This window comes from Pelecanus crispus, chromosome 5 (genome assembly GCF_030463565.1).
Source record: "Pelecanus crispus isolate bPelCri1 chromosome 5, bPelCri1.pri, whole genome shotgun sequence".
NCBI classification, from domain to species: domain Eukaryota; kingdom Metazoa; phylum Chordata; class Aves; order Pelecaniformes; family Pelecanidae; genus Pelecanus; species Pelecanus crispus.
In genome coordinates, this window is record NC_134647.1 from 38,661,244 (window position 1) to 38,687,754 (window position 26,511).

Consider the following 26,511-nt stretch of genomic DNA (forward strand, 5'->3'; position numbering starts at 1 on the left):
TGCTTTTATTATATTTTTGTACATAATCAAGCTCTTTTTAGTCAAGCTGGCAGTAGAAGCGGAATGTGAAGTAAGTTGGTTTTCAAGGCCACTATGACACCCCAAAATTAGTAGGGGAAAAAAGGTAGTAAAGCACAGCCCTGTAAGATTTTGCTTCATTAGAAATTATTAAAAAAAGAAAAATAATGACTGTTAATAAAAATGCCAAGTGAATTGATGTGTCATTAAAGCAAAAAATTCGAGTGGCACAAAAGACTAATTCAGGTCTTAACACACCACATATTAACTGTTTACTGTTACCATAAATAAAGGCTGAAATATGTTTGCAGTCTGGTTGTCTGTATATATATTTATTAAACCTAAGGCAGCTACTTTGGGATGTCAATGTCCTTTAGAAAACAACTACAACAAAAACAATTACCATATTTTAAAACAAAATTACTTGAAAACCAAGAAGCACAATACATAACATTCTTCATAGCCCATAATCTTGACCTAAAGACAAGTCATTTTGGAAATTAGACACTTACCTCTTGAGTATTTTCCTAAATCAGAGACTTTGTTCATAAATTATGGATTCTCAGTTTACCTATGATGTATTTTTGCATTATTTGAAAGACCCTGGAAAATGGAATAGTTGTTTCAGAAACAGAAGCCAAACCCAAGAAAGAGGGGGGAAAAAAAAAGGCATGGGATAGGATAAAATATTGTTACAGTGCTCTAATTCTGGGCTACAGGCTAGCATAAAGAAGTGCCGAAGGGCAGTATTTTAATACGGTTAAAAACAACAGCTATAACTTTCTTTGACCTGTTTCCAGGCTGCTCAGTATGGTCCATTCTTTATTCATTAAGTAGGTCACCTTTTCCTCCAGTTTAATAAATGCTTACAGGACAATTTATGGACTTCCATGAAAGCTTAAGATCAGTCGTGCTTCTAGTTGTGTCTAGAAACTTCCAGGATAGGAACTCCCTTACAGAGCCACGATAAGACCTTTTGATCTCATGGATTTATGTATTTGGTTGGTAAACTGTTAACACTAAACTACTATTACAGCAATCAGGAATGACATCATTGAGTTTTGAAAAATAAGAGAAAAAGAAAATCAAGGAAAGCCCATTGTGCTAGGAAGATATGGTATATGGTAAGATGTACCATATATACAGAACATTTCAAATTCTTTCCCCACATAGCCCATTTTACTTCCACTCTAGCTTTTAGGTTTCTTCTTGAAACAGTTTTGGGTTAGGACTAACCCTTCCACAAGAGACAGGCTCATAAAATAGCAGCACTTAGTATGAAAAGGGAAAGCGTGAAATTAAAATTTGCAGACACATCTCACATCTTGATAGCTCACCTCTCAATTTTTTAAGTCCTGCTTCCCCAGTAAAGGGATTTTCCCCCTGTCTATACATAAGTTATACACATATTACACATGTAATTATGCACATAAATTATAATGATTAAATAATTTTAATTGCTCTATCTGCTTCAAAAAGACAGATACTCTATTCAGTATGCACACTCTCCCTCCATGTAAGCAAAGTATTTCTCTGCTCTGGAATTAGATATAAACAGCTTAAAGTTGTATTGTTGAGTGAGAGAATGGAAGAGTGTGAGAAGAATAGGTTTGAGGCTGATTTCACCTGCACATAGAAAACAGAGATACATTAAAGTAGATGGATAAAAGTTTGTTCAAGTAATCCTCTTTCATGCTTAAACTTTTACCAAAAAAATTACTTATATCTAGGAAATACTAAAGAGCTCCTTGCAGTCACACATACATAGCGGAGAGGTGGCTGCTGTTACAGAGGGAGACACACATACAGACTATGTTCTTCATGAAAAGGCTACTTTGGGTCACAGCTACTTATTTTAGATACTTTCAGACTATGGAAGTATGATGGTCACACAGCATGATTTTCTATACACGTTTCCCAACTAAATCTTCATATCCCATACTCTGGAAACAGATCCATTCACTTCCCCCCCGCCCTCCCCATTTCAGTGAATGCTTTGTGTTCTTGAATCCATCCTGGATTTAGGTAGTTATTCACAAAGCTATTTAGCAAGAACAATGGCAAATCTTTACTTTCAGAGTTTGCAGATCCAGTTTCCCCATAGAGCACAGTCAGTGTACAAGGACTCTAGGGGTCAAACCCTGATCACACAGGAGTCGGTGTTTTTCTGATGATTACTTTCAGCAGTGGCAGAATTTCTTGCTCTATTTAGAAAACACTGTAAGAGTTTGAGAAAAGCCAATATTCCAGGAAATAAATATTGCTGGAAATGAAACCCCTTTTTTCTCTTTCCCTTCATTTTACATTTGACAGATTTTACTTTTTATAATGCTACCCCCCTTTACCCTATATCATGACTACTTTTGTACAACAGTATTGTTATAACCACTAGGATTTAAGTAGGGCTGTAACTTTTCTGGTAAGCACAAAGAAAAAGTTGGTCTTCCAAAGACAATTTGAAAAAATGTTAACATTGTATTCCATATTGATGTTATAGAACACAAATTATTTTTTGAATTGTTTTCAACCTCACAGAATACATTTTAGAGATATCACTTTATTTCAAGAAACACACAAGACTTTTCTTTAGAGATAATTTTCGTTACAACATCACGAATTAAGACTGCCACTTTTCTAAATGGGTAATTGTTGACAAGAGCCATTTACGCTGTCACACATGCTAATAAATAGCCATGCACTCTGTAGGCATTTGGAAAAGAAAAAAATAGATTAAAATTCTTTTAAGCTATAGAAGAAACTGAGCTGCGTAAGTGGGAATAGCTTGTTTCCAAGAGCAGGGCAGTGCTCTAAATGAGTACTGCCAGCCCACAAACACAGCGGGACAATTAGATACTGCAGTGAAACCGAGGAGTTCAAAGTTGGTATCAAGCTCTCAAGGACAACTAGAACTCTGCTGATGCAACTGTCTTAGCTTTAAAGCATATTCTGAAAAACTGACCTCCAAGAGTTCTTGAAGCAGCTACTGGTACTGAAAATCTCTATCCATTTTTATTGTCTGCTGCTGCCAAGGAGTGCATCAACTCAAAATAGAAGTGCCACACAATACATCCTTCAGCATAAAATCAGCAATTGTTATTAGTAACAAGTACATTTATTATTCACAGGAATTTTCATTCTGATGCTTTTAAACTGAAGAGGGTTAACTTGCCAAATGGTGTCCTCAGTTTCTTTTTTAAAATTTTGATTCTTAAAGATCACAGTGTTTCCAGCCAATGAATATACAGTAACAGTTTTCATTTTCAGAACCAACATCAGTTTGCTGCACCGTTGGTTGAAATCCAAGCATTTAGTCAAGCTTGTTTCCCTCGCTGCCTGGCTTAGCACATGTAATGAGAATTATGTCTTTCACGTTTATGCCAACTTGAATACATTAGATGCAAGAATAACAGAGTCAGCACTATATCAAGATAGACAGCACTGCAGAAAATCCAATGCATTCTTACCCAGGTGGCATTCCAACTCCAAATGTTAAAACTAATGAACCACAAAAAGCTAATGATAGAATAGAGTTTACTTCTACAGCCTAACCCTGCTTAGTTTAAACTGTTGCTGGGTGCATTTTAAAAAGTATTACCTTGAGAACATACCCTGTTCTATACAGGTTAGGTATTGTCATAACATTGCTTAAGGAACAGGATGAAAACAGGTTTGGGTCTTTGTCACCTCACATTCAGATTGCAAAAGGAAAACACACCCTTGAATGTCAACATAAAACACTAACTTTTTGCTCTTTTTCACTAAAGACTGCAATCGAATCTCTGCTTTGTGTACATGATCTTGCAAACATACTTTCACACCTGAAAACTACAAAACAGGTGAGTTTTGCACATGAATGCATGTAAGCACAAATGAAAGAATTAAAAGATTTGTATGTATTTTCTTGCTACCGAACAATTATGTTTCAGTTTTTAACATATTTCTGATTTCCATTGTTTTTTCTATTCAGCAAGGTATCGATGCAAAACCTAAGCCAATAGGCTTCCTGTGAAGCCTACGGTTAAGTCAACTCTATCTAAGCACATGGCTTATGGAAAGAAACTTTCCCTGAATAATTTGCTAAATGGAGATATCATGAGAATTTATGTATTCCTTCTTTGAATTGGGACCCTCACCCTCAGACTGGCTGAACATGAACCTGAACTGATCATTGCCAAGGAACAGTATTATCCAGACTGTTGTCAGGCTGTTCCACCCGTATATGTTTAAACAGGAAATAAGCAGTTCAGCAGTACTCAACAGTTCATTTCAATAGTATTAAGGTATAAAATACCCCAAAGATTTTATTAATACAAGAATATATTAGAAGAAAAGCCTCAAGGAATTTACATAGCAAGACACAAGAACACTGCAGTGTAATAACCAGAAACATTCAGTGGAGATAACTGAAACAGTGCTGGGTGGACAGTTTGCTGTATCACCATGACAGCCTTCCTTGTGAATCATAATGGTTCCAGTGCCACCTTCTTCCTCTTTTTTTATAACTTTCTTCCTCTTCCATTTGCTTTGGTTCTTTTGCTCTAAGCTTTCTTAGGACATAAAGCAGGGCATAAACACCTATATGTGGATATTGACAATTTTATATATATAGATATAGATAGATATGGAAAAAATATTTTTATGTATAATAAAAAACATTAAGATCACTTACCTTACCTATATGACTAGTTTTCCATTACATGGGGTAGTAGACAACTGGGATAAATCAAATCTAGATACTCCATTACCCACACAGGACTGGGTGCCTCTGTGCCTTGCTCCCCTGCAAGCCCCATGCCAGGACAGCTTATTAGTTTCAGTGCAACATGAACGTGTGAAGCCAGCTCTCTTCCTGAACTGTATTAACACAATGTGACACTGGAACTAGTAATCCCAGGTGGACAACAGTACCCCCTTGAAGCCAGCCTGATACAGCACTTGCAAACCAGTTAAGCCAGACATGAGATAGCACAACATAAATCATGTTTTGAATTACAGGTTTTCTATTTTCTTGAACATAAAAATACTTGAAAATAAAATAATAAATTATTTTGATAAACTTACCTAGTATTTCCATGAATAGAAGGACTCTCTACAGTGCTAGAAGAAGGACAGACAATTACAGAATGAACTGTTCAACTGCATTAAGTGACATGCAACAACCTGACAGACTAGTTAGGTAAGCACCACTTCACTTTTCTCCAGTAAGACTGTGTCCGGTAGGGAAGGATTTACAAGTGGAAACTACAATCAGTTATGAATTGATCAAATACCTGATCTCTGATTTGGGCCAAAAGCAGACTTTCCATTTTAAAACAACATAACAAATTTTGCATTTCAAACACTAATAATACTGTGAGAGTTTCCTCAATTTTGCTAATATAAAGCCAGAGTTAGACTATCATCATAAGACCACCAAAACAAACTGACTGTTCCTATCAACTCAGTTTGACACAGAATTTGTAAACCAACATCAAATAACCTATCTATTGCTCTGCTTTAGGGTTTTTTGTTTGTTTACTGTAACACGCTTAGCCAAGCAGTTATCCTGTGAAAGTACTCAGTCCATTGCAGAACTAGGTTCCACGTGCCCTCATGGTGATAGAGAAGCAAAACAAGAGCTTATACTGCCAACATCTGATGAAACATAATATAAATCTAAATGACATCATTAAACTGATGACACTATAAAGGGGTAGATGCAGTTTTAATTACTTAGCTTGATCTTCTAAAAAGTTAGTTTGTTTCAACACAACAGCAGATATCCTCATTGTCACTCCCATGGCAATCGATTTCCTTCTTTTTTTTTTAAACACAGTATAGGTTTTAGTTATTTGATTCAATTCTTTATCTCTTCTAAATGGTATAGGACCTGCAATCCAAAATCAATCTAATATCACTGCTATTAATATGACCTAAATATTGGAGTCAATACAGTAAGTTTAGAGTACAGTAAATCAGCCTTTTTGTGAAGTCACTATCAGCCACAAAGTGACATCCTTTTCTCCCTCTCCCTCCTTATTTCTAGTGGGTAGAAGCAAGACTGAAGTGCCTGACCAGAAAATGCCAAGGGGAAGGTGTGCAAGTGTAGGCGCTCAGCTGGCCACACTGCCCCAAGCAGCACTGGTGCCTCAAGCCCTAGTGTCCTTTTTACATTTCACAGAGTTCTTTCTCACCCGGGAATCTTTTGTTGGAAATCTTTGTTCAAAACCAACCTGCCAGTAGAGAGACCACATGAAATCCAGTAAAAATCTTAGCTGCAGCAGCCACTTTTAGGATCCAAATTAGATACATTTGGATCAATACCCGAGATGGTCTCTTGCACTGCTTCAAAACACCGGGTCATGAGCTCACTACTTTTTGCAATCTTCTTTGCCAACTTTCAAATCCACGCAGCCTCTCCAGAGGTCAAGGCCTTCAAAGCCTGTGATACACACACACTTTCCTTTTGCACAGGCTATACAGAAGATACATTCTTTCCTACTGCCAAGATGCTAATTTTAAGCTTATACTCCTTATCCTTGGGAAGAAAATATACACAGTAATTCATACAGATTATTAAAAACTGAGGAAAAAAGGAAGAATGGAAAATTTGATGTATCACTTCTATTTGTCACTGAAATCTCAATCCACCAAAACACTCTTACCAAACTTATGCTTTCAAAAAACAAAAAAATCTTTTTTGCAAATATTGGGACATATATCAGTTTTGTGGGGTAGCTTGGGCATTTAAATCTCAAGCTGAGAGGGCCTCTGCTGGGAGAAAAAAAAACCCAAGCCTTCTTTCCCCTCAGTTACAGAAGCTGTATTACGCAGTTAATACTTCAGATACGGGAGTATTTTCTCTCCTTTGTGTAACACAAGATTTCTTTGTTCTCTTCTATTGAGAGATTTCTATTGTTTCTGCATGAGAATAGGACTTAACCTTCATGTACGTAATATTTGCTACTGCTCCGTGACACACCAGCTCCCCTCTGCTATTTCTATTCTCTTCTTTGCTATTATTCCACAATAACAGCTGCATTGCAGTGACAACACTTGTGTACTGCTCTTGATTTTTAGCTGATAAGAGGTGCTATAGCATTTTAAGATGACAAGGTAAAGTAACACATGAAGGCGTTATTTCTACCCCACTCAACGAACTTGTCTTCCTGCTCACAAATACAGAGCAAGCACAAAAGCAGGGCGAAGAGGGGGGCAGGCATTTCCATCTCTGTATGTTTATGCAACAGAAGAAAAGGTGCACTAGTACAGCCTTAACCAGCTTCCTAGCAGAAGCTACCCAACACCGAGTTATCTTCAAAAAAAAATTTGCTAGTTCCACAGTGACGTTAGCAGGAAGTGAAGAATTCTTTCTATTACAGTGCTAAACCAGACTCTGGTCTACATGTATGTGTTCTGCTGCTCCAGATCTACTGTGTAACCCTGGAATCAGTCATTTAATCTTTCAGTTCATCAATTTTTCTTATCTATACAATGAAGATCCCAATTTCCATCAATTTTACATTTCCAGGTTGTAAGTTCTGCAGGACAGTACCTACTTCTTCCACAGCATCTATGTAGTGCTTACAAAGGGCACTATGACAAGAACTGGAGTCTAAAACCAGTATGAGAACACAGGCACCAGAACAAATAGTTCTGTGTTCCAGAAGGTCCCAGACATCCATGCAGGATTTGAGACATTTAAGTTACCAGAAGATTCTGGGTATTTTGGTGAAGACAATCTTCAGCAAATAAAAGAGGAGATCCCTGGATTCTAAACAGAGATCCTCCTGCAAGAGCAAGATCCTTTCCACATAGTAGTGAAACTCTGGAAACACACTTACATAACCACGTAAAGCTTCTAGGCCATCATGTTTTATACGATTTGCTATTCCCATACTTTTTCTCCCCACATGGTAAACATCATGCAACTTTTTCCCTGCCTAGAATCTTGGCAGTTAAAATGTATAAAAAGAATTCATTGGTTTATCACATGATTTGCCAGGTATTGATGTCTTCTTATATTGAGGAAGGCTTTTCCTGCTGTGCCAAGGTCAACCTGAGATATAATGAGAACAGATATGATCAGTGAGTCTCTGAACACTGACACAACACAAGAGGAAAAGGCTTTATATGCCCATTGAAGTACCCTTAAGAAAGGGATAAAGGCAGTGCAATGGTGGGCTACATTCTCCACTGCAGAACATTTATTTGTATCCCACAGAAAGCAAAACTATTTCTTTTGAACATGAGCATGGAATAAATTGGGAAGAAAACTGTTGGATAAAAATAATGGATAGGATAGAAAATTGTGATCAAGAGGGAATCATGATCAACCATGATTGTATAGTATGCAGGTTAATAACAGATACTCTTCCATTTTGCAACTAGCTGCAGGAAAAATGTTCGTATTTAATTCCAATATATGCAAAACTAAATCCTGTCTAGGCAAGCACTCTGACCTAATATGCCAGGTTGCTGCTTGAATTTGCTGCAGTAAGCCATATTAATTTCTTTTCTTTTTGGAAAGAAAGTTTATATTCTCCTTAGAATCACAGAATGCTTTGGGTTGGAAGGGACCTTTAGAGATCATCTAGCCCAAGCCCCCTGCAGGGAGCAGGGACAGCTTTAACCAGATCAGGTTGCTCAGAGCCCCATCCAACCTGACCTGGAATGTTGCCAGGGATGGGGCCTCCACTACCTCTCTGGGCAACCTGTTCCAGTGTTTGGCCACCCTCATGGTAAAAAATTTCTTCCTATATCCAGTCTAAATCTACTCTCCTTTAGTTTAAAACCATTACTCCTTGTCCTGTCACAACAGGCCTTGCTAAAAATATTGTCCCCATCTTTCCTATAGGCCCCCTTTAAGTACTGAAGGGCCACAACAAGATCTCCCTGCAGCCTTCTCTTCCCCAGGCTGAACAACCCCAACTCCCTCAGCCTGTCCTCGCAGGAGAGGTGCTCCAGCCCTTGGATCATTTTGGTGGCCCTCCTCTGGACCCGCTCCAGCAGTTTCATGTCCTTCTTGTGCTGAGGGCCCCAGAGCTGGACACAGTGCTCCAGATGAGGTCTCACCAGAGTAGAGGGGCAGAATCACCTCCCTCAACCTGCTGGCCACGCTTCTTTTGGTGCGGCCCAGCCTACACCATTAGCTGTAACAGTGCTGGGCTGTTGTTGCCAAAAACCCCACACCCAAACCAACCAAACAAAACCCAAAAACTCAAAAACCATTTAATGCAAATGTTAAGATAACTTAAGAGGTAGTGCTGAATGTTGAGACAACTTAAGAGGTAGTACTGAAAACTTGAGACCTTCTTCCATTAGCTTGTGAGCTGCATAAAAGTATACCCTGCTTTTACCGAATTTTCTTTGATGTCATTAGTACATTTGTTTGTATGAGGTTATTAAAATAATAAAACATACCCACAATTAGTTTAACACACTGTCAAACTCACCAACTATTTAAGTCCTGTCATTACATGGCTGAAGATTTCAATTTTAAGATTCCCACTGACTTTAGGAGACAAAAGTCTGAGAAAAAATTCTTATGATTAAAAACACGGAACATGAAATATAATATTGTAAGACTTCAGAAGAGAATAATTAGATTTAGAGTTGAAGTAAAATGATTTTTTTGGCTTTTAGTGGCTTCAGAGAACAATTACAATTACTCTGTGACTGGAATTTCAAATACAGTTAACAGTAAATGATCTGGTCAATGATCAGTCCTACCCAAAAATTAAAGTCTATATACACTACTTGCAATAAGTTAGTTTTGGGGTTTGGCTGTTCTGTTTAAGGATACCAGTTTTCTACTCCTATTGACTAACATTTGTGGTAGTGTTCCTCAGGTTTTTAATAATATATTTTCAAGAACTCCTTCCTGCCATCAAACCACATCTTCAGTTTTTCTGCCTTGCGTGCATTATGAAAAAAATTCTTTTAAATTACATCCATAAATTATTGTACAAGTTTACCACAATATAGCATTTATATATAAAGAATTAGAGGAGAACACCCATAATCTTATGGGGAGTATCATTCATGTTCAGTAACAATGTTTGACCTGAAGCTAACAAACACAGTGACTGCCAGATATTATTTACACTGGTAGCTCAAATTTCAGTAAGTAAAATACTGGTGCAGCAATACTGCTGCAAGGAAGCTTGTAGAGCTACAGCGTATCTCTTTCTCTTTAGGAGAGAAACAGTGTTTTTATATCTGAACAACAGCTGGCATGATCTCATTTTTTTCAGTTCTATAACAAAGCCGGCACATCTTTCAGTGGAACCCACCTCTCCCAATTCACAATGCAGAATTTTTGAGGAGACAGAAAAATGTAATGGAACCAAACACAGAGATTGTGGAATCAAATCCCTATACAGAATTTTTTATCCAGCCTGAAGAGTTCATACAAACTGTGTGCATAGTTGTTCCCAGTCCATCCTACAGGGACTCAAGTGTCAGCAATTCCAGATGGTCATAGAATGACACCCACAAAACCACTACTAGTTGTTAAAAATAAATCCTTCAACCAGCAAATAAAGACCTGGCATAGAATGCCAATCAAAAACTTGCTAGGTAGAGAAAACACTGCATTTCTTTCACTACAAGCCTTTACAGCATTGCTATGTCAACACAGTGCAGAGGTGGCGGTTTTTTCAGGAACAGAGCTGGCAATTTTTATCATGCTACTTTAATTGCACAAAAAAGGGCAGAGGAAGAATACTGAGAAAATGCTACTAAACCATATTTCTTTCTTTATGCTGTGATAAGTCTGAAAGCAAATGACAAATTTATGTAACCTCGGGTTTTTTATGCAAGGTGTTAAGGTTCAGAAATAAGTGCACCATTGTTATAGTTGTATGTCAAAGTCAAATTTAAGTCAGAGTTTAAACTTTTCAAACACATCTGAAATGGCAGAAGATATCAGAACATAAGCTTCCAGTACTTGTTGAATTTTACAGTAGTTCGATGATAAATATTTGTACAGTAGAAAAGTTTCCCAATCACTTTTTCAGACTATTCTTCATGCCTTACAAATTTTGTTATTCATTTTTTAATAATTCTTCAATTATTTGAATAATAATTGGTCTTTGTCACATTATTTATTCCATCGATGATACACTGAATATCTGGTATACACACGTAACATTTCTCAAGGTTCATTATATACCCATCTAGAGTCAGATGCACAAAAATCTTCTAGGAATAAAGAAGCTAGGCAGCTGCTCCTGCATCACATTTTGATACGCTATTACGGCTTTAATTCATCCAAATAAACTTGTTTGCATCTCCTGGGGCACAGAATGCCAGCTGCTGCCACTGTACTGCAACTAGTCCTAAGTTATAACATGTATAGTGCCGTAGCTGTAATGCCAGGACTTGGACTTGATGATCCTTATGGGTCCCTTCCAACTCAAGATAGTCTATGATTCTGTATCTTTCAGGACCTTTTTCAGTGGCAACTCTATATAGAGCTGGAAAAACATTTCAAGACTCAACTAGCAAGATGCTCAGCAAGGACTAAATGGTCAAAGCTGAAAAGACATTCATTACCATCACCTACTCCATTAAAATACTAACACTGCAGTTAATCATTGTACATCTATTAGGTTAGTTGTCTCTGTAACCAAATAATTAAAAGTACATTTTATATTCTTAATTACGCAAGTGTCTGTGAACAATGTTAGATTAATTTTTAGGAAGATGCTCTAAGTCAAGATCTACATTCATCCTATTCCATTCCTGCAATTTACCCAGAGTGAAAGCTGTTTGATACTTCTCATTCTAAAGAACCACCGCATTTGCTAGGAACCGGAAAGCTGGTAAGTCTAAATAAGTGCATAGGAATAACAATTAATGTCGTCTTTTTTTTTTTCCAATTTACCATTAGCAAGAACAAAACCTACACTATTCAATATATATGCAAGCTCCATCGTTAATGCAGTCATCTGGAAAAAACAATGTAATTAATATTAGACTGTTCTCTAGCCAGTATATAAGGTTGACCTCTGTGCAATTTTTACTTTATGACCTTCAATCTGCAAATGAACATTTTCATATGTTCACGAGCACAATTCAATTAAAGAAAGAGAAACTATGGCACCTAAAAATCAATAGCCCATTATAGTATCCTATGATGGACAATTTTAACTCTATTTCACCTACTGAAATGTGATACTACATGCTATCATATTGCATGCTTGGAAAATACTGCAGGCCTTCGCTCAATTTCACTGAAGTCAGCAGCATGATCTTATCTACCACTACAATCCTACAGTCCAGTAAGTCAAAGTACTTGGCAGCTGAGAAAGCATGTTGTGCAAGAAAAGTTGGTTACTTTGCAGCAAAGATTTTTTTTTTTTTTTTTAAATAAAGAGGAAGTTTCATTACAGTTTTATGACTTTATGGCAGCAAGGTCTGACTTCTGTTGCAGTCTGGATTGCTGAGCATTTTTGAGCAGGAGACTAGAAACTGACACTAGTTGAATTTATAATCTATGTTATTAATATATGAAAAGATTTAAACAACTTAATAAACTCATTTTACAGTGCTTTATGTCATGACAGCCAGTGTTGTAACCATGATTCTTTCAAGCCACCTATACGTTTAGTTGCCAGGAGGAAACAGCAGTTTTGGCAAAAGAAGAACCACCAGTTAGCATACGAGTACTCAAAAAAACCTCCACCAGTCTGGGTTCCAACTAAAATATTCAGCTACCGCACTTTATCTGATAACTGATTTTGGACTATCTTCAGGTTTCAAAACAAATAGTCTATTAGTAACTGGACAACCCACATGATGGAACTATCATTTCCAAGATCTCCACAGACATCTATTTGTCAGGTTATCCTTGCTTCAATGTTACCTTCTTAACACCAGATCCTTGAAAAAGAAAACAGCATTTTTTGGAACTTAATTCTGCAAAAAGGGACAGATTCTCACAGAACACACAGGGCTCCAAAGGCAGCTAAACAAGATACTAATTAGGTGGCTGACATACACAATAGAAAGGGCGGGGGGGGGGGGGGGGGGGGGGAATCATTGAAGAGTTCTCTATTTTTCATACTGAAAATTCAATTCATCCCTACAATGAGAAATATGTTCATGAACTGATTTCTGCAGTAAACTATACTGAAATCTGAAGTGATAAACAACTGAGCAAAATAAAACAATGACTGTTCAAAGCAATTCCTTACTTTCAAGCTGTTTCTAATCAGAATAGAGTCTCCAACTTCACACACAAAAGGACTTTAATGAACAAAAACCAGCACTTCATCTACAGAGACCAGAATTTTGGGGTCGCTTTAACTGCATCTGCTTACATCAGCAATGAATTCTCTATTTAAGCTGAAAGTTCACTTACAAAACTGAAGAACTTCAAGAATCAAGGCATTTGATTGTATTATATAGGATGTAAGCATTTACAGCTTCTCAGACATGCTCTTGATTTCAAGATGAGTTTTACTTCCAGAAAAGTGAAATATATTACTTTGTTGGTAGAAGCACAGTTTATATATATTACACAAAAATGTACTTGAGTCAAAGGATAGAAGACCAAAAACATTTTACAAAGTTATTAATTATGCATTCACTTTGAAAGGTAACTTCACCAACTGAACTCTGATTTATAGACTAACAGAAGTTTGACAGTCAGTACTGTTTGCACTTTGATTCTTATTGAGACACACCACACCAAAAGAACACCTTTTACTCTTGTTCAAGCAATTAAAAAAAGGCAGCATTACCACAAAGCCATGAAATTGCCTGAGGACTGATGTTTTTACTAGAGGTCTAGAATGTTTATTCCATAGCCTTCTCACCTGCAGTCTGAAATTCAGTAAACCAACTCGTGATTTCAAGTTGTTTATAAGCCAGTTCATTTTGTTTTCACTCACTTGACAACTGAACAGCCTACTATTTCCAAAAACATTTAAGCAGTACATTTGTGTAGACTCATCTGTGGTCTAGTCATCCACAGCCAATTAAAGAAAACTGATGCAAGTCTTGTATTTTTACACATGTACTCAGACTATCAGAAAAAAGGCAATTATGTTTATGCAAAATGGATTTTGTGGCATAAAATAACACTTGGTCAGTTTATCCATCTCAAAATGGAGAAAAGTGAACGCTGGTAAGATTTTAAATAAAGTTTGAGAACTATTTCATTAAAGCAATATTTAGAAGTCTGAATTACTCCCGAATTAAGATATTTAGGAAACTTATCTTTGTCCATTCTTCTTTTATTACTAAACCACTTCAACTAAGAGACATTTGAGCACTGCTATTTTCTCACAGTACGTTTTATGCACTTCCTAACTAAAGTGTAATTAAGATATCATATTCCATTCAGTATCAGCTAAACCTCTTATTAAAGTTCTGAAGATCTGCCACACAGTGGAGGTAGATGGCTACAACTTGAAAGGAGAGGCAGACAAGATGTACTCTAACATTTGATCTTCATTTTGTGTTAGTGTACATGGACTACCCAAATAAACATCACTCACTCTGAAAGTAACTAAAGCTAAATTAAGGAGGGGTAGGAGGGAAAAAGGAGGACAAAAACACCCCACTATCTCCAAGTTATAAAAGTCTTTACCAAAAAAATCTGTTAAAGTGTAGTGAAATTACCATTGAAACAATACAACAAATCCTTCTAGAATTTAGAATTGTGCAGATCTATATACTAAGAAAAGTGAATTAGATCCCTGAGTAACATGCTTGTGATTGAGGCAGACAACAGAAAATAAGTATTCATGAGTTTTATTTTAAACTGAAGCCATAATCCTATGAAAAATGTAGTCTGCAGTCTTACAAGAAATGCCATACAACTGAAACCAGAACTGAGTTTCATTCGTATGTTACACATCACCAGCTGAAGACCGTAACTTTGGTTTTAATGTAAATGAAATCTAGCTACAGCTAGAAAATCCTTCCTTACTGCAAAGCAGCAAGTACACAGTTAAACAGGAAGAATGGGATTTTTAAATGCAATGCTACACAACAACAGTAGCTAGCCTTGAAAAGGTTTACTTGAAGACCTTCCAAGTGTTTCAGAGATTCTTCACACATGTACTTCTCAATATCCTCTGCTCTTTCCTACATGGCCCCCGTACACTCATATAATTCATAATGACGTTATCAGGAACTCATTGCAACAAAGCTGTGCGCTGGCTTGCGCAGCATGGGACTATAATGTTCTCGCACTTAGTAAGCCCAAATCATTGATACCAGGGTTTAACTAGTGCTCAACAAAGACAACATATTAAGTCTTACCAGCAGTCTTCACCAGCAAAAGCCATATGAAGATAATTCCTTAATGATGCTGTCCAGAAATACACAGATCTATATGTTCTAAACTTTGTTCTCCTCCTATTCACTACCTGCAGAGCAAAGTAATCATCTGCTACTCCCAAGTGCTTTTACTCTACAGGAAGCTGCAGTGACCTATTAGTAAAATCATTCCTAAAGCTATGAAAAACAAGAGACTAAGGTAAACAACTCGGGGCGGGGGGGGGGGGGAGGGGGGGAACAAACAAAACTTAGCACAGTTTTAAATCTGGTACTTATTGGTAAAATAGGTCAGCCAAGCTACTGACTTTGACTCCAACTCCTTCCGTATGTATTTAGCTTCAGACTTCCTTGATCCGAATTCAAACATTCTTTATCACTCCACTGAACTAAATTCTATACACATCATTACAAGTCTGAAGAGCACCAGAAGTGTATTTTGCAAAGCAACTAGTAAAACAAGAATTTAGCTGAAGTCTAAATTACAGAAATACAATTTCTTTCTGAAGTCACGTGCATGACAAGTATTTTTCACCAAGAAACACACAGATGTATTCCAAGAAAACATGTTCAGATATTAATTAGGTTTGAGCAGCTCCTTTTGATCAAAAGCAAATGGATGAGTAGCAAACAATATTCCAAAAGCATCAGCCAGCAAATACAGTAAAACACATCTCAAAAATCTCTGAATCTGCCTGCACATAGGTTACTAAAGCATACAGTGAAGCACAACGTGCCCTGAGGTAGAAACCTGACTTCTCACTAAGTGCTTTGGGCATTTTACTCAGGACTGTCCCTAGCTTAATCCTGTAAACTGGACGTCCATTAGCATCTGAGGGACATTAGGCATGCTCCTGGACTAATCTTTCAATCTAATTTGAGAAGTGCAGTTGAAGAACTTTGAGAGTACACTGCAGTCTGAAGCAAAGCATGGAAACGGGTATGACTGGATATTCACCTGACCAACACAGTATTGACCCAAACTAAAATGCTGATGTTGACCCACACTAACACAGCCACAAAATCAAAAAAGTAATAGTTGCGTGTAGTTTCCCAAGTATTGAAGAAAAAATTACTCTCTTCCCAGACAAAAGAGACCTTTATCTCAAAGAATATGAGCTTACATGACACACATGATTACCTGAGAGTCTCACCTCCAAAAGAAAACTTCAAGGGGGGGGAAGTTCAATTTTTTTAAAAAAATCATCATTCAGCCAATACCTTAGAGAAAATTTCTTAGAAGAGTCTTGAAGTGAAAGCAGCTCTGGTCACTGACACATTACATTTTTCTATTCGGCTATTCCACCTCAACATTTTATAGCTTAGAATGCTACAGTTTGTTACCTGTTAAGTGCACTCTGCTGTAAAATACCCATGGAGATGACATTTAAACATTAGCTGGTTTTAATGCTGGTTGGTACTGCTTCAGTAAAAATCAGCAGCATCTGCTCTGCTGGTAACACTTTAATAAACATTAGGCAGCATCATACTTAACTGTTAAGAGTACTGCAAATAGTTTTTCCTAACAGAACTCATACTTGGTTAAAAAACAACCTAAGAAAAACTTAACTTTATTTAGCTTTATTAATAAAACAGAGTTAAAAGGTTGCTATGACATTTAGAACATGATGCCAGAGATAACTATAAAACAGTGATGAATCCTAATAAAAAAAATTAAAATCGCATATACTAAGAATAGTCCCTGTCCCTGGGAGCCAGCTGTGCATAGTGTTCTTCCTGCAAGTAGCCCATCATCTTTCCAGAAAAAGAAAACCCAGTAAAGTTAAAGGCATCAGTAAATAAAGCTGCCATTTTAAAAATGTCCAACTTACTGGGAAGTAATTCACAGAAAGTAATTACAGTGGAAGAAAAAGTCAGTGCTGATATTTTTTCTACAATCATGCAATCAGAGCACAAATGGGAAAAAAAGCACTTATTTACACTTACTCAGTTTTTAAAACCATGTGTACATTGCCATCATTTAAAGTGCAAGCTACATGTCTGCTGAATTAACTGAAGGCATAGCAGGTGAGATGTAAGTTAAAATACCGCCACCAGTAGTTATACAACTAACCACAGATGCCAGTCGCATATTTCAAACCCTGACCAACTTAGTGCATTACTTCCTTTGTGTATTACCAGCCAAATACATATTCCATTGCTTTAGATACAATACTTTCATCTTTCCTAGGAGTTTGTCTGTCAGAAACCACCTAGAAGGCAGGGGGAAAGAAGAAGAGAGAAAATAAAGAGAATTAGTCAATATACAGTCAATTCTTTTTATACTAACCAGGTTTTTTTCCTTTTCCTAAGTGCTACTATGTTTTGACAAAACATGTTTGAAAGATTTTTCAGAACAAGCTCTTAACCTCTGGAAAAGTGAGAAGTCATTAATTTTTTTATTTTTTATTATTTTAGAGATTGAACAGACTGAGTTTGTACTTGAACTACATCTTTAATTAAATGACAAGAGAAGACAGAGGCTAAGGTCACATGGAAGTTAATGAGTGTACAGCCTCATACAACTAAGGGGAGACAGCACAAAGAAACACATGCTTCTGTATCCCTTAAAATACCTGATAGTCACTAGTGGAAGCTTTATACGCTGTTGCAAGAGGTCTCATTGTAGAAATCCTCGTAGTATGATTTGCAGGTTGTACTGGTGTGCCGACAGTTTTTGTAGGTGGAGTGAAAACTGAAGACATTGAAGATGTAGAGCTTCTTTCGAAGTTTTCCATCACACTCTTAAAAAGAGGGTTAACATAATGTAAACAAATCCTAAAAAGCAGCATTTCAAGCTTTATTATCTAGAATGATCTCTTATCTACAATTGTTTGATAAAATACGTTCACATCTCAAAGTAAGCAAAGACCACAGTTAAATTGCCTGTCAGTACAGAACACACAAGTGTACAGCACCACCAAGCATTTTCCCCAGTGCAATCATTTATATGTTGGATCACACCACTGCAAAGTAGCAGTAGCTCGTGATCTGTTCACTGTATGTACTAAATGTCAGCCAAGTTTGAAACAATATAGAGAAAACGAAGTTAGTTGCAAGTCTTAAAATTTAAGTAGTAACTTTTTTCAGGCCCAGTTGAACTAAGTAGCATAACAACCTAAATACATCTAAAACATTTTACCTGACCCATACGGGACAGTCTCCAAGCCCTTACCAACTTGCAGCTTTTTGCTCAGATTCAACTTGCCAAGGAGTTTCACTCAGTCCCCTTAGCAAATGCTAGAAATGGAGTCAGAAGGCTCCATTTTGTCAGCTTATGTTTAGAAAGGAATGCATGTAGAATGGAAGAGGCAGCAAGTGACTTGATGGGAACCATGAGTTCCACAAGAACTCAGAGAAAACAAGACAGGAAATGACAACCTGCCTGGGGAGACCTGATTTGTTGCATTTAGACTCAGCAGAGCACAGCATTCAACCAGCCTAAAGACAGCAGAAATTCAGAAGCACATCTGCCAGGAGACAGCTATCCAAAATACAGGATAGGACTGGCGTCCAGTGTGGGTAGCAGCTGCCACTCTGCTCAGCATGAGGGTAACCCATGGAACTCACTGCTACTTTTAAATCACAAGCCTAAGCACTGATGTCAAATCCATCACATCTAGTTTTCAATTGCAAATAAGAGTTTTACAGGCTAATGCCAAACCCTCAGTGGATTAGTCTCCAGCAATCTCTCTTGCCTCCAAAAATACAGGTTAATGATTATGGGTTTATCTATTGATATTTGAAAGTGGACATTATCCACAAAAGACATAATGAGAATTCAAAAGCAACAAAAATCAGATGCCTGACAATTAAATGTCTTGGATCACTAGTTCTAGAGTTTCAGCTTATAGGCAATCCAGTCATTGATACAAACTGGACACCAAAATAGTGAATAAGATAAGAAGCGACTGGAAGTCCTACCATCAGAAGCCCAGAGGAAAGGGGTACTGAAGTACATCTGTTTCTGAATTTTAATCAGTGTAAGAAATGTTTTGAACTGACAAAAATTGCAAGAAATTGTAAGCTCAATTTATAGGGCTGCCTTCTCAGAACGGCTTACATTTGAAAGCTTACATTACTCTTTAGCATCACTTATCCTCAGAGGAGGCCAAAAAAATAATCTGTGAACTATAACAGAATGACTGTCATTTGCTTAAGCTAATGTACAGTACCCAATGTAAAGTGCTGCAAGAATTAATGGTCAGGGCATTGTTAATGCCTAGAAACTAATATCTCATGATAAAATTAGACTGAAATACAGCCAGGCCTACCACAACCGCTACTTACAAGAAAGGGACATGTTTTTGCGGGGGCAGGCAGGAGAATAGGATCAGGACTGTCTTTCTAACAAATTTTCAGTCTGATGTACTAACATAAACTGAAAAGCCAGAATCAGATAAATAGTCACATAAAAAAGAGAGACAATTAGGAGCAATAAGTCAATCTGCCATCACATATCTATTGCAGCCCCTAAATGCCACAAATTCCAGTCTGGGAAACTCTTTATCTCAACTGCCTCTTACATTATGGTTTTACTTCTTATCTTGTACAGCAATATAATTCTGTGCATTGTAACTTCCAAGAAGCACAGAGATTTCCCATAATGATCCTTCTCAGCAGGAAATTTTGTCAAATACTTATGAAAAACTCATGTACGGTATAATAGACTATACCTATGAACCTGAACTACCTACGCTTTGCAATTCAAAAAGAAAAAAAATTAAAGAGGTCAGGGAAAATAAAGAGGAAGCCCAAAAGCAGAGTGCCTTATATTTAAATAAAAGCAGCTGTTAACTTACTTTATCTATACACGGCTTGACACCAATCATGATAGATTCACCAAAAATTCTTCCATCTTTGCTTAAGGCTTTCCGGGCTTGAAGCTTAGACTGATATCGAATATGCATCCAGTTTCCCGTGTTGGACATCTGTATGGGATTAAGTGAAAATTGTGAAATCTAGCCTTTTAAAGAATGAGCCAGAATGCTTTCAAAAATAAGTCTCAAACTAAGACATACCACATGCTTTAATATGTTTCCATACTGAGCAAACTGTAGAAGAATATATGAAGCTGATGCTTGAGGAAATCTGAAAGACAGAAAAAATACTCAAAAATTATAATGAGTAGTACAGTAATTCTGGTGCGAAAGTACAAGCCTATGAATGGCTTTTAGAAATCCAAAAGAGACCAGTCTATTAATGCCATTTTAGAAGCAGTGACTTGAAGAATATTACCTTCTAGGCATTTTTACTTCACCACACACCTCAATGGTAGAATGCTGCCTTTTTGACTTAAAAAAATTAACATGTAGCTTAAGTTAAGGTGCTTCACTAAAATATACGTATTTGCTGGCTTTAACCACGGGTGTCTTTCCTGCAGAACCTAGGAACGCCAGACAACAGCAACGTGCAAGTACTTTTTTCCATATACTGCAAAGACTTCACCCTTCATTAGAAGGATTTTTCTAATACTTTGGAAATCAACTTACCCAAATACAGTTACCCATGTGTCATCAAGTTGATCTTCTGAAGTCAGGGAATCACCCTGAGTATAAAAAGGATCTAGCTGAGCAGGAGATAGAGTAGTCTTCCTCGGCTGCCCGATACTTGCAGGACTGAACATACCTGAAGCTGTTAAATTGAAATAGTATTGTTTAACAAATTACTTTTGCAAGACAGATAAGCTTAAGAGCCTATAGTAAAAGAATAAATTCAGTATCAAGAATTTCACTTGTATATGGAAGAGTTAGATGGAGATTTATTTGCAGACACAGACAAACAGCAAGTCAATCTAAACTTCACACCTGCAAGAACGCTAGTGAAGAATGCTAGTAAGTTTTACGACTAGCAACCTAGCGCTCTTCTTGACCTCTAACAACCAGCGGCTTAATACAGAAGCCAAATAGGAACAAGACAGCAGAATTAAGCTTAGCAAGAAGCCACAGGTTCATACACAACACAGGAAACCTTATGAAGATAGGCGACCCGTCAATCTCAGCTGCTTCACTCAAGTACAACCACCTCTGTGCTCACTTCAACAACAAATTTTGAATAAGGAATAAGTAAAGTTGATTGAAATTCAGTCTCAGAGTGGAAAAGTATTTCTTATTCCCATCCACATACCTTTTGAAAAGCTAGTAAATAAAGATGCAACTCCTTCGCAAACTAGCAAGGAGTTGATGTACCTTGAACAGTGATGACTGTGTATTAAGGAAAGCAGTACGAAAGTCAATTATGTATTTTCACAGGACATCTACCTGTTCCAGGAGTTGATGGCATAGTTCCAACCAATGGGCTCTGTGTTAGAGAAAAGCTGGCCTGCATTAAAATACAGAAAGTAACAAATCATTCTTACAGGTACACCTCTCAGATCAGAAGAGATCATTTTCAGCTAACTTAAGCATCGGGCAAGAATATTAACTGTTTGCCTTAAGTTACTCCTAACTTTTAAGTGTAAGAACAGACATTTACATGTGTATTTAATACAAGATTATTAGAAGTTAGTAATGAAAAGTTATTTGACATTGTTTTTACATTCTAGCACATAGCCTGGACAACCAGTACATTCTGGAATTTCCAGCTGATTACTACGCGTTAGAAGAAAATGCAGTTAACATTCCTGATCAGAGGCTTAAATGCAAGTATTACCGATAGTATGGAAATGTAGAGCGAACTACAGAAGGGAAGCACCACAAGCAACAGGATTCAGGGTCTGTCTACAATATTTTATCATCTAACAAAAAAGAGCTACCAGTATACAAGAAGAAAGCTTATTTAGGCTTAGGGTGAGCTTTAGGTAATAAGAACTGAAAAACCCATTACTGAACACCAATCACATACATGCTTTGTGAAACCAAGTAGCTTCAATACTCAGAAACCTTATAGTTTAACTTTTTCAAAATAGGCATCTCACTATTGCTGTAGTAAAGTAATTCACACATTCATGTGCATCCTGATAGAAAGGATGCCAGTATCGTAAGTTACCAGCAGTTGATTTTCTCTGTCTAAAGGGCTTAGAAATCATGGGAGCATAACCTCCACTTGTATTCCTCATCACTAGACTTACTTTCCCTCTCAACTACTTAGCGCAGCTGCGTTGAAGGAAAGAATACTTTGAGTTTTAGCTGCTAATAGTTATTTTCTTTTTAAGACGGAAGGATTTCAATATCCAAAACAATTTTAGTGTACTTTCAGCCTGACTCATGGCATTTCTTAGATACAAGATCAAACAAACTGAAGCACCTGTAGACCTAGCAGCACGCATTCTGAAAGGTGCTTTTTTTTTACTATCCAGTCCTTTAAGACAGTATGGGATTCTGTCCTTCAGATTCTGTCCTTCACAGAGAACTTGAACTTTCAGAATAAACTTTTCAGAAGGCAACACTCAACAAAAAGACGCTCAATCAGTGAAAGGCCTTCTCCTTGTATCAAAAGAATCACGTTCACTGAAAAAGAACCTCCTAACACCTGACTGCTCAGTTGAGGTAAATAGTGGAGCTTATTATTAGAATGACCTTATAGAAATTTTACTGTTACTCTTTCAAAATTAACCCCACCTCCCTGCCCAAATTTTGATTAGCTATTTCACTCAGCACAAAATTCCTTCTATTTCAGTAAGAGCCTCTATTGTCCACCAGAAGAAAAGATAATGCATATTTGGACCCAATCGTAGCCCCATAAATTCACAAGGAGGTGAAAAGCTGCCACAAGTCTGCATTTGTCATGTACAAGGCATAGCAGAGGCATGATTTGCATTTTTCATTCTCTACAGTATTGAAAAATCACTAATGATAAGAGATAGCTCCATGACTGCAGCTCTCAGAGTACAGAAGAACAGGCACACCAAACACCCAGACTAAGCAACAGCATGATCTGAAGACTCACCTGCCATTTTTCTACAGCAGTTTATACAACTGAGTTAAAGAATTCAATGAAGCAGTAAGCTACCTCACATCTTCTGCTAAGAACAGGCCAGTACCTAAGTCACTTACTGGTCTTCTTGAGGTTAGAGGTGTTGATCCAAGTCCAGGACTAGATAATTCATCATATATGCTTCTAACCGGTGGAGCACCGCTTTTATCTTTATGCGTAGGGACTACTGGTTGCGGGGGAGAGCTTCCTGCAATTAAAAGGAACAAATGAAGACCATGAGAAAACTTGTAATTTTACTCCACTGCAACTTGTTCTTGAATCTTCAACGGAAAATTCAGCCATGAAAGGCAGCTGATTGTTTCCCTTGGGGTTTGCAAAACCATCTAGCCTACCAAACTGTTCAGGTCTGAATGTTCTACATAAGAATACCACATATGTGTCAGAAACTGCCTCCTTACACAAGTATCATCTAAAACTTTGAGACCTCTTATTAACCCAGTATATATTCATTACTTAAATGCACTTTGTTACAGCGTACTATATAAAGCACTCTCCTATCAAGGCTGTCAGTTAAGTGATATACTTAACTACACATTTTGGGAGGCCTGTGTTAGTATCTTACTGGTTCCTGATTTTCTAGAATCGATACTCTGAGGCTGTAATAAAGCCTTTTAAAAACAATTAGGTGAAATTCACATGACTAGTTTCAATTTCTTAAGTATTTTCCTAAGAGGCTCCTATGTAGGGGAGTGGGGGGGGCAGACAAGAGCAAGAAGCAGGAGACCAACAGACCACCAATCACAGAATATCTCAAGTTGGAAGGATCATCAAGTCAATTCTGCTTGAAATTGAAAGAAAAGAATATCTAAAATTAGCTTGCAGTACTTTAATCCTCAGTTTCTCCTTCAAAATTACTAACTCACTAACACCATCAGATATTTAGATTACACCAACTGATTTAATACAGAAGCCAAATCACCCATGACATGAAATACATCAATGAAACTGTTAACTACTCACTCATACTTTTCAGAGAAGAAAAGAGACATATAATACCACCACCTTAGAAACATGGGTAAGGACTTTTTCTAGTTGGATCAATTAGGTGGTTGAAAAGAGATGAGCATCTACAGCTAAGAAAAGTCACTATTCCAGCCCAATTACAGCAGACATCAAGACTGTAAATACAACCACTAGATACTAATTAAGAAGTATTTTTTAGTTTTTATAAGTTTGACAATCTATAAGTGACTTTTTAGAATTCACTGCAAAGAAATCAGCAGCTTGCACAAGCTGCAATTAGTTTGCTAGCAGACATCTCTGTTTTAAACAAAGAGAAAAAATTAATGGCTGTATGTGCAAATGACTTGTAAAGAGCTGTATAAATTCATTTTCTGTTAGGAGAGGTTCATATTACCTTCCCTGTAAAAGCAACCTTTCCTGGTACCAAAACTGCCATGTTTAAAACATTTATTAAACTTAAGTCTACTTTTGAAGAATTTAGCCAAACTCCATTGAATACACTTGAGTTCACCGTTTATTCAATGAGTTGAATTCATTTATAGGAAGTTATAAAACTACAAGAATTCAAGTCTACAACAGTCATGTTTAACAATAAGACAAACCAAATTTTTACTTTCAGGACAATTTTTCAGCTCTTAATGAGTTCTGACCTGCAAGTAGCGGAGACCTCATTTCCATTGCACCAGCTGAAGGGCCGCTTAAAGCACGTGGTTGCGGAGTCACTGGCGCAGGTAAATCACCCATCAAGAATCCAGGAAGAAACTGAGCACTAGCTCCTGGTTTTGGAGATGTCGGGGAGCCAAGAGTCATTGGCTCAGCTCCTGTGTTAATGAAAACAAAATTCAAAAACACGGAAGAAGCCAAGCGATCTAGCTTTTTCCATTGCTTAAACAGTGGTTCCATTAAAAAAAAAAGAAGTAAACCAATATACAGTGACTGAATTCTAATTATTTATTTTCCAAGTACGCAAAGTTTATCACAATCTTGAATTTTTTTGCAACTACAAGAACTGGCACGCCGAAACTTTGTTCTTAAAATATACTACTTTGCTTACGGCTGCATTTCTGGTTTTGAGGGTAACGATGGCTTTGGGGTTGTTTTAAAGGTGTTTCTTATGTAAAAGCAGTCACGCCAAGGCCGGATTCTCCTCCCCTACGGGCGGTTCCACGCCCCAGCCCGGAGGCCGCGCTCCGACAGAGCACGGCGGGCTCACGCCAGCCACACCGCGGCCTCCCCGCGGCCCTGCCGCCACAGCCGGGCTCGCCGCACCCCTGAGCTGCCCTTGGGTTTCGGGGTGCTTCAGGGACGGATCAGGGAGCACCGGCGCGGCGGCTGCTTGGTTCAACCCCACGCCCCCTTTCGCTTTCCCCCAGAGGAAGGCGCTCATCCTGGCGCGGGCTCCCACCCACTTCAGCGCGGCGGCGGCCGGACTCTCGCAGCGCGTCCCCCGGCCTGGAGCGGGGGACCAGCCCCGGCCCCAACGCCCTCACCGGGCCGGCGGAGCGCGGGCAGCGCCGGAGGGAAGCGAAGGGCCGGGCGGAAGCGCCGGGCAGCCTCGGCCGGGCACCAGCGGCCTCAGAGGCGCCTCGCGCCGCCCAACCGCCGCGCCAACGAGGCGGCACCCGGCAAAGGCGAAGGGAAGGCGGGAAAGGGGGGGTGAGGGGGCGGCCCCGCTCACCTGCGGGCGGCGGCTCCATGGCGAAAGCGGCCATCTCGGCCCGGGCGGCGGGAAAAGGCTGCCGGCAGCCCCTCCGGGAGCTTTCAAACGGGACGGAACTTCCTGCGGCCGTCACTTCCGACCCGCCCTCCCGCCATCTTGTGCGCGGGGCTGGCCGGGAGGGCGTGTGGCGTCATGGCGCGGCCCGCCCCACGCCGCCGGGCGTGCGGTGTTACCTCACAGTGCGGCGGGGCGGGGCCGCTCCCCCAAAGCGGCTACGTCACCCGCGGCTGGGCCGCCGAGGTGGCAGAGCAAGCTCCCCAGAGGGGGCCGGGGTGGCGCCGGCTTTCCTGGCGCCTTGGCCCGGCTCTCGGGTCAGGTGCCGCGAACTGCGGTCCTTACGCACACGGCTGAAAGAACCGACGTTATCGTTACAGACGCTGATCCTGCCTTATTTCTGTGGGCTCAGAACTCGTAAACCTGCCCGCTGAGATGAAGCGGGCAAGCTGACTCACCGGGGAAAAAGCCTGGTAGTCATTTCCAAGGCTGACAGCACGCACAGCCATCCACATCTGAAATGGCAACGCAATGACCCACTCCCCCATGGAAATGGGGAAATGATGACTACGGAATAGCAAGGAGATGCCGGGGGGGGGGGGGGGGCA

The 26,511-nt window shown here is 38.7% G+C and overlaps 1 protein-coding gene across 2 annotated transcripts; it reads right to left on the reverse strand.

Annotated features, from left to right (window-relative positions):
- Nucleotides 1–16,487: 16,487 nt before the first annotated feature.
- NUP35 (nucleoporin 35) lies at nucleotides 16,488–25,965 on the reverse strand. 2 transcript variants are annotated; one of them, XM_075710961.1, is made up of 9 exons: nucleotides 25,868–25,965; nucleotides 24,840–25,010; nucleotides 23,286–23,413; nucleotides 21,552–21,612; nucleotides 20,784–20,925; nucleotides 20,313–20,382; nucleotides 20,094–20,222; nucleotides 17,868–18,035; nucleotides 16,488–17,504 (listed from the first exon to the last, which is right to left on the reverse strand). In XM_075710961.1, exons 1-9 carry the CDS (start codon nucleotides 25,899–25,901, stop codon nucleotides 17,427–17,429), a joined length of 981 nt encoding a protein of 326 aa, XP_075567076.1. In that variant the 5' UTR covers nucleotides 25,902–25,965; the 3' UTR covers nucleotides 16,488–17,426. The 2 variants fall into 2 exon arrangements, with proteins under 2 accessions (XP_075567076.1, XP_075567075.1); XM_075710960.1 differs by having other exon boundaries at nucleotides 20,784–20,919; nucleotides 21,546–21,612; nucleotides 25,868–25,922.
- Between the last annotated feature and the right edge of the window lie 546 nt (nucleotides 25,966–26,511).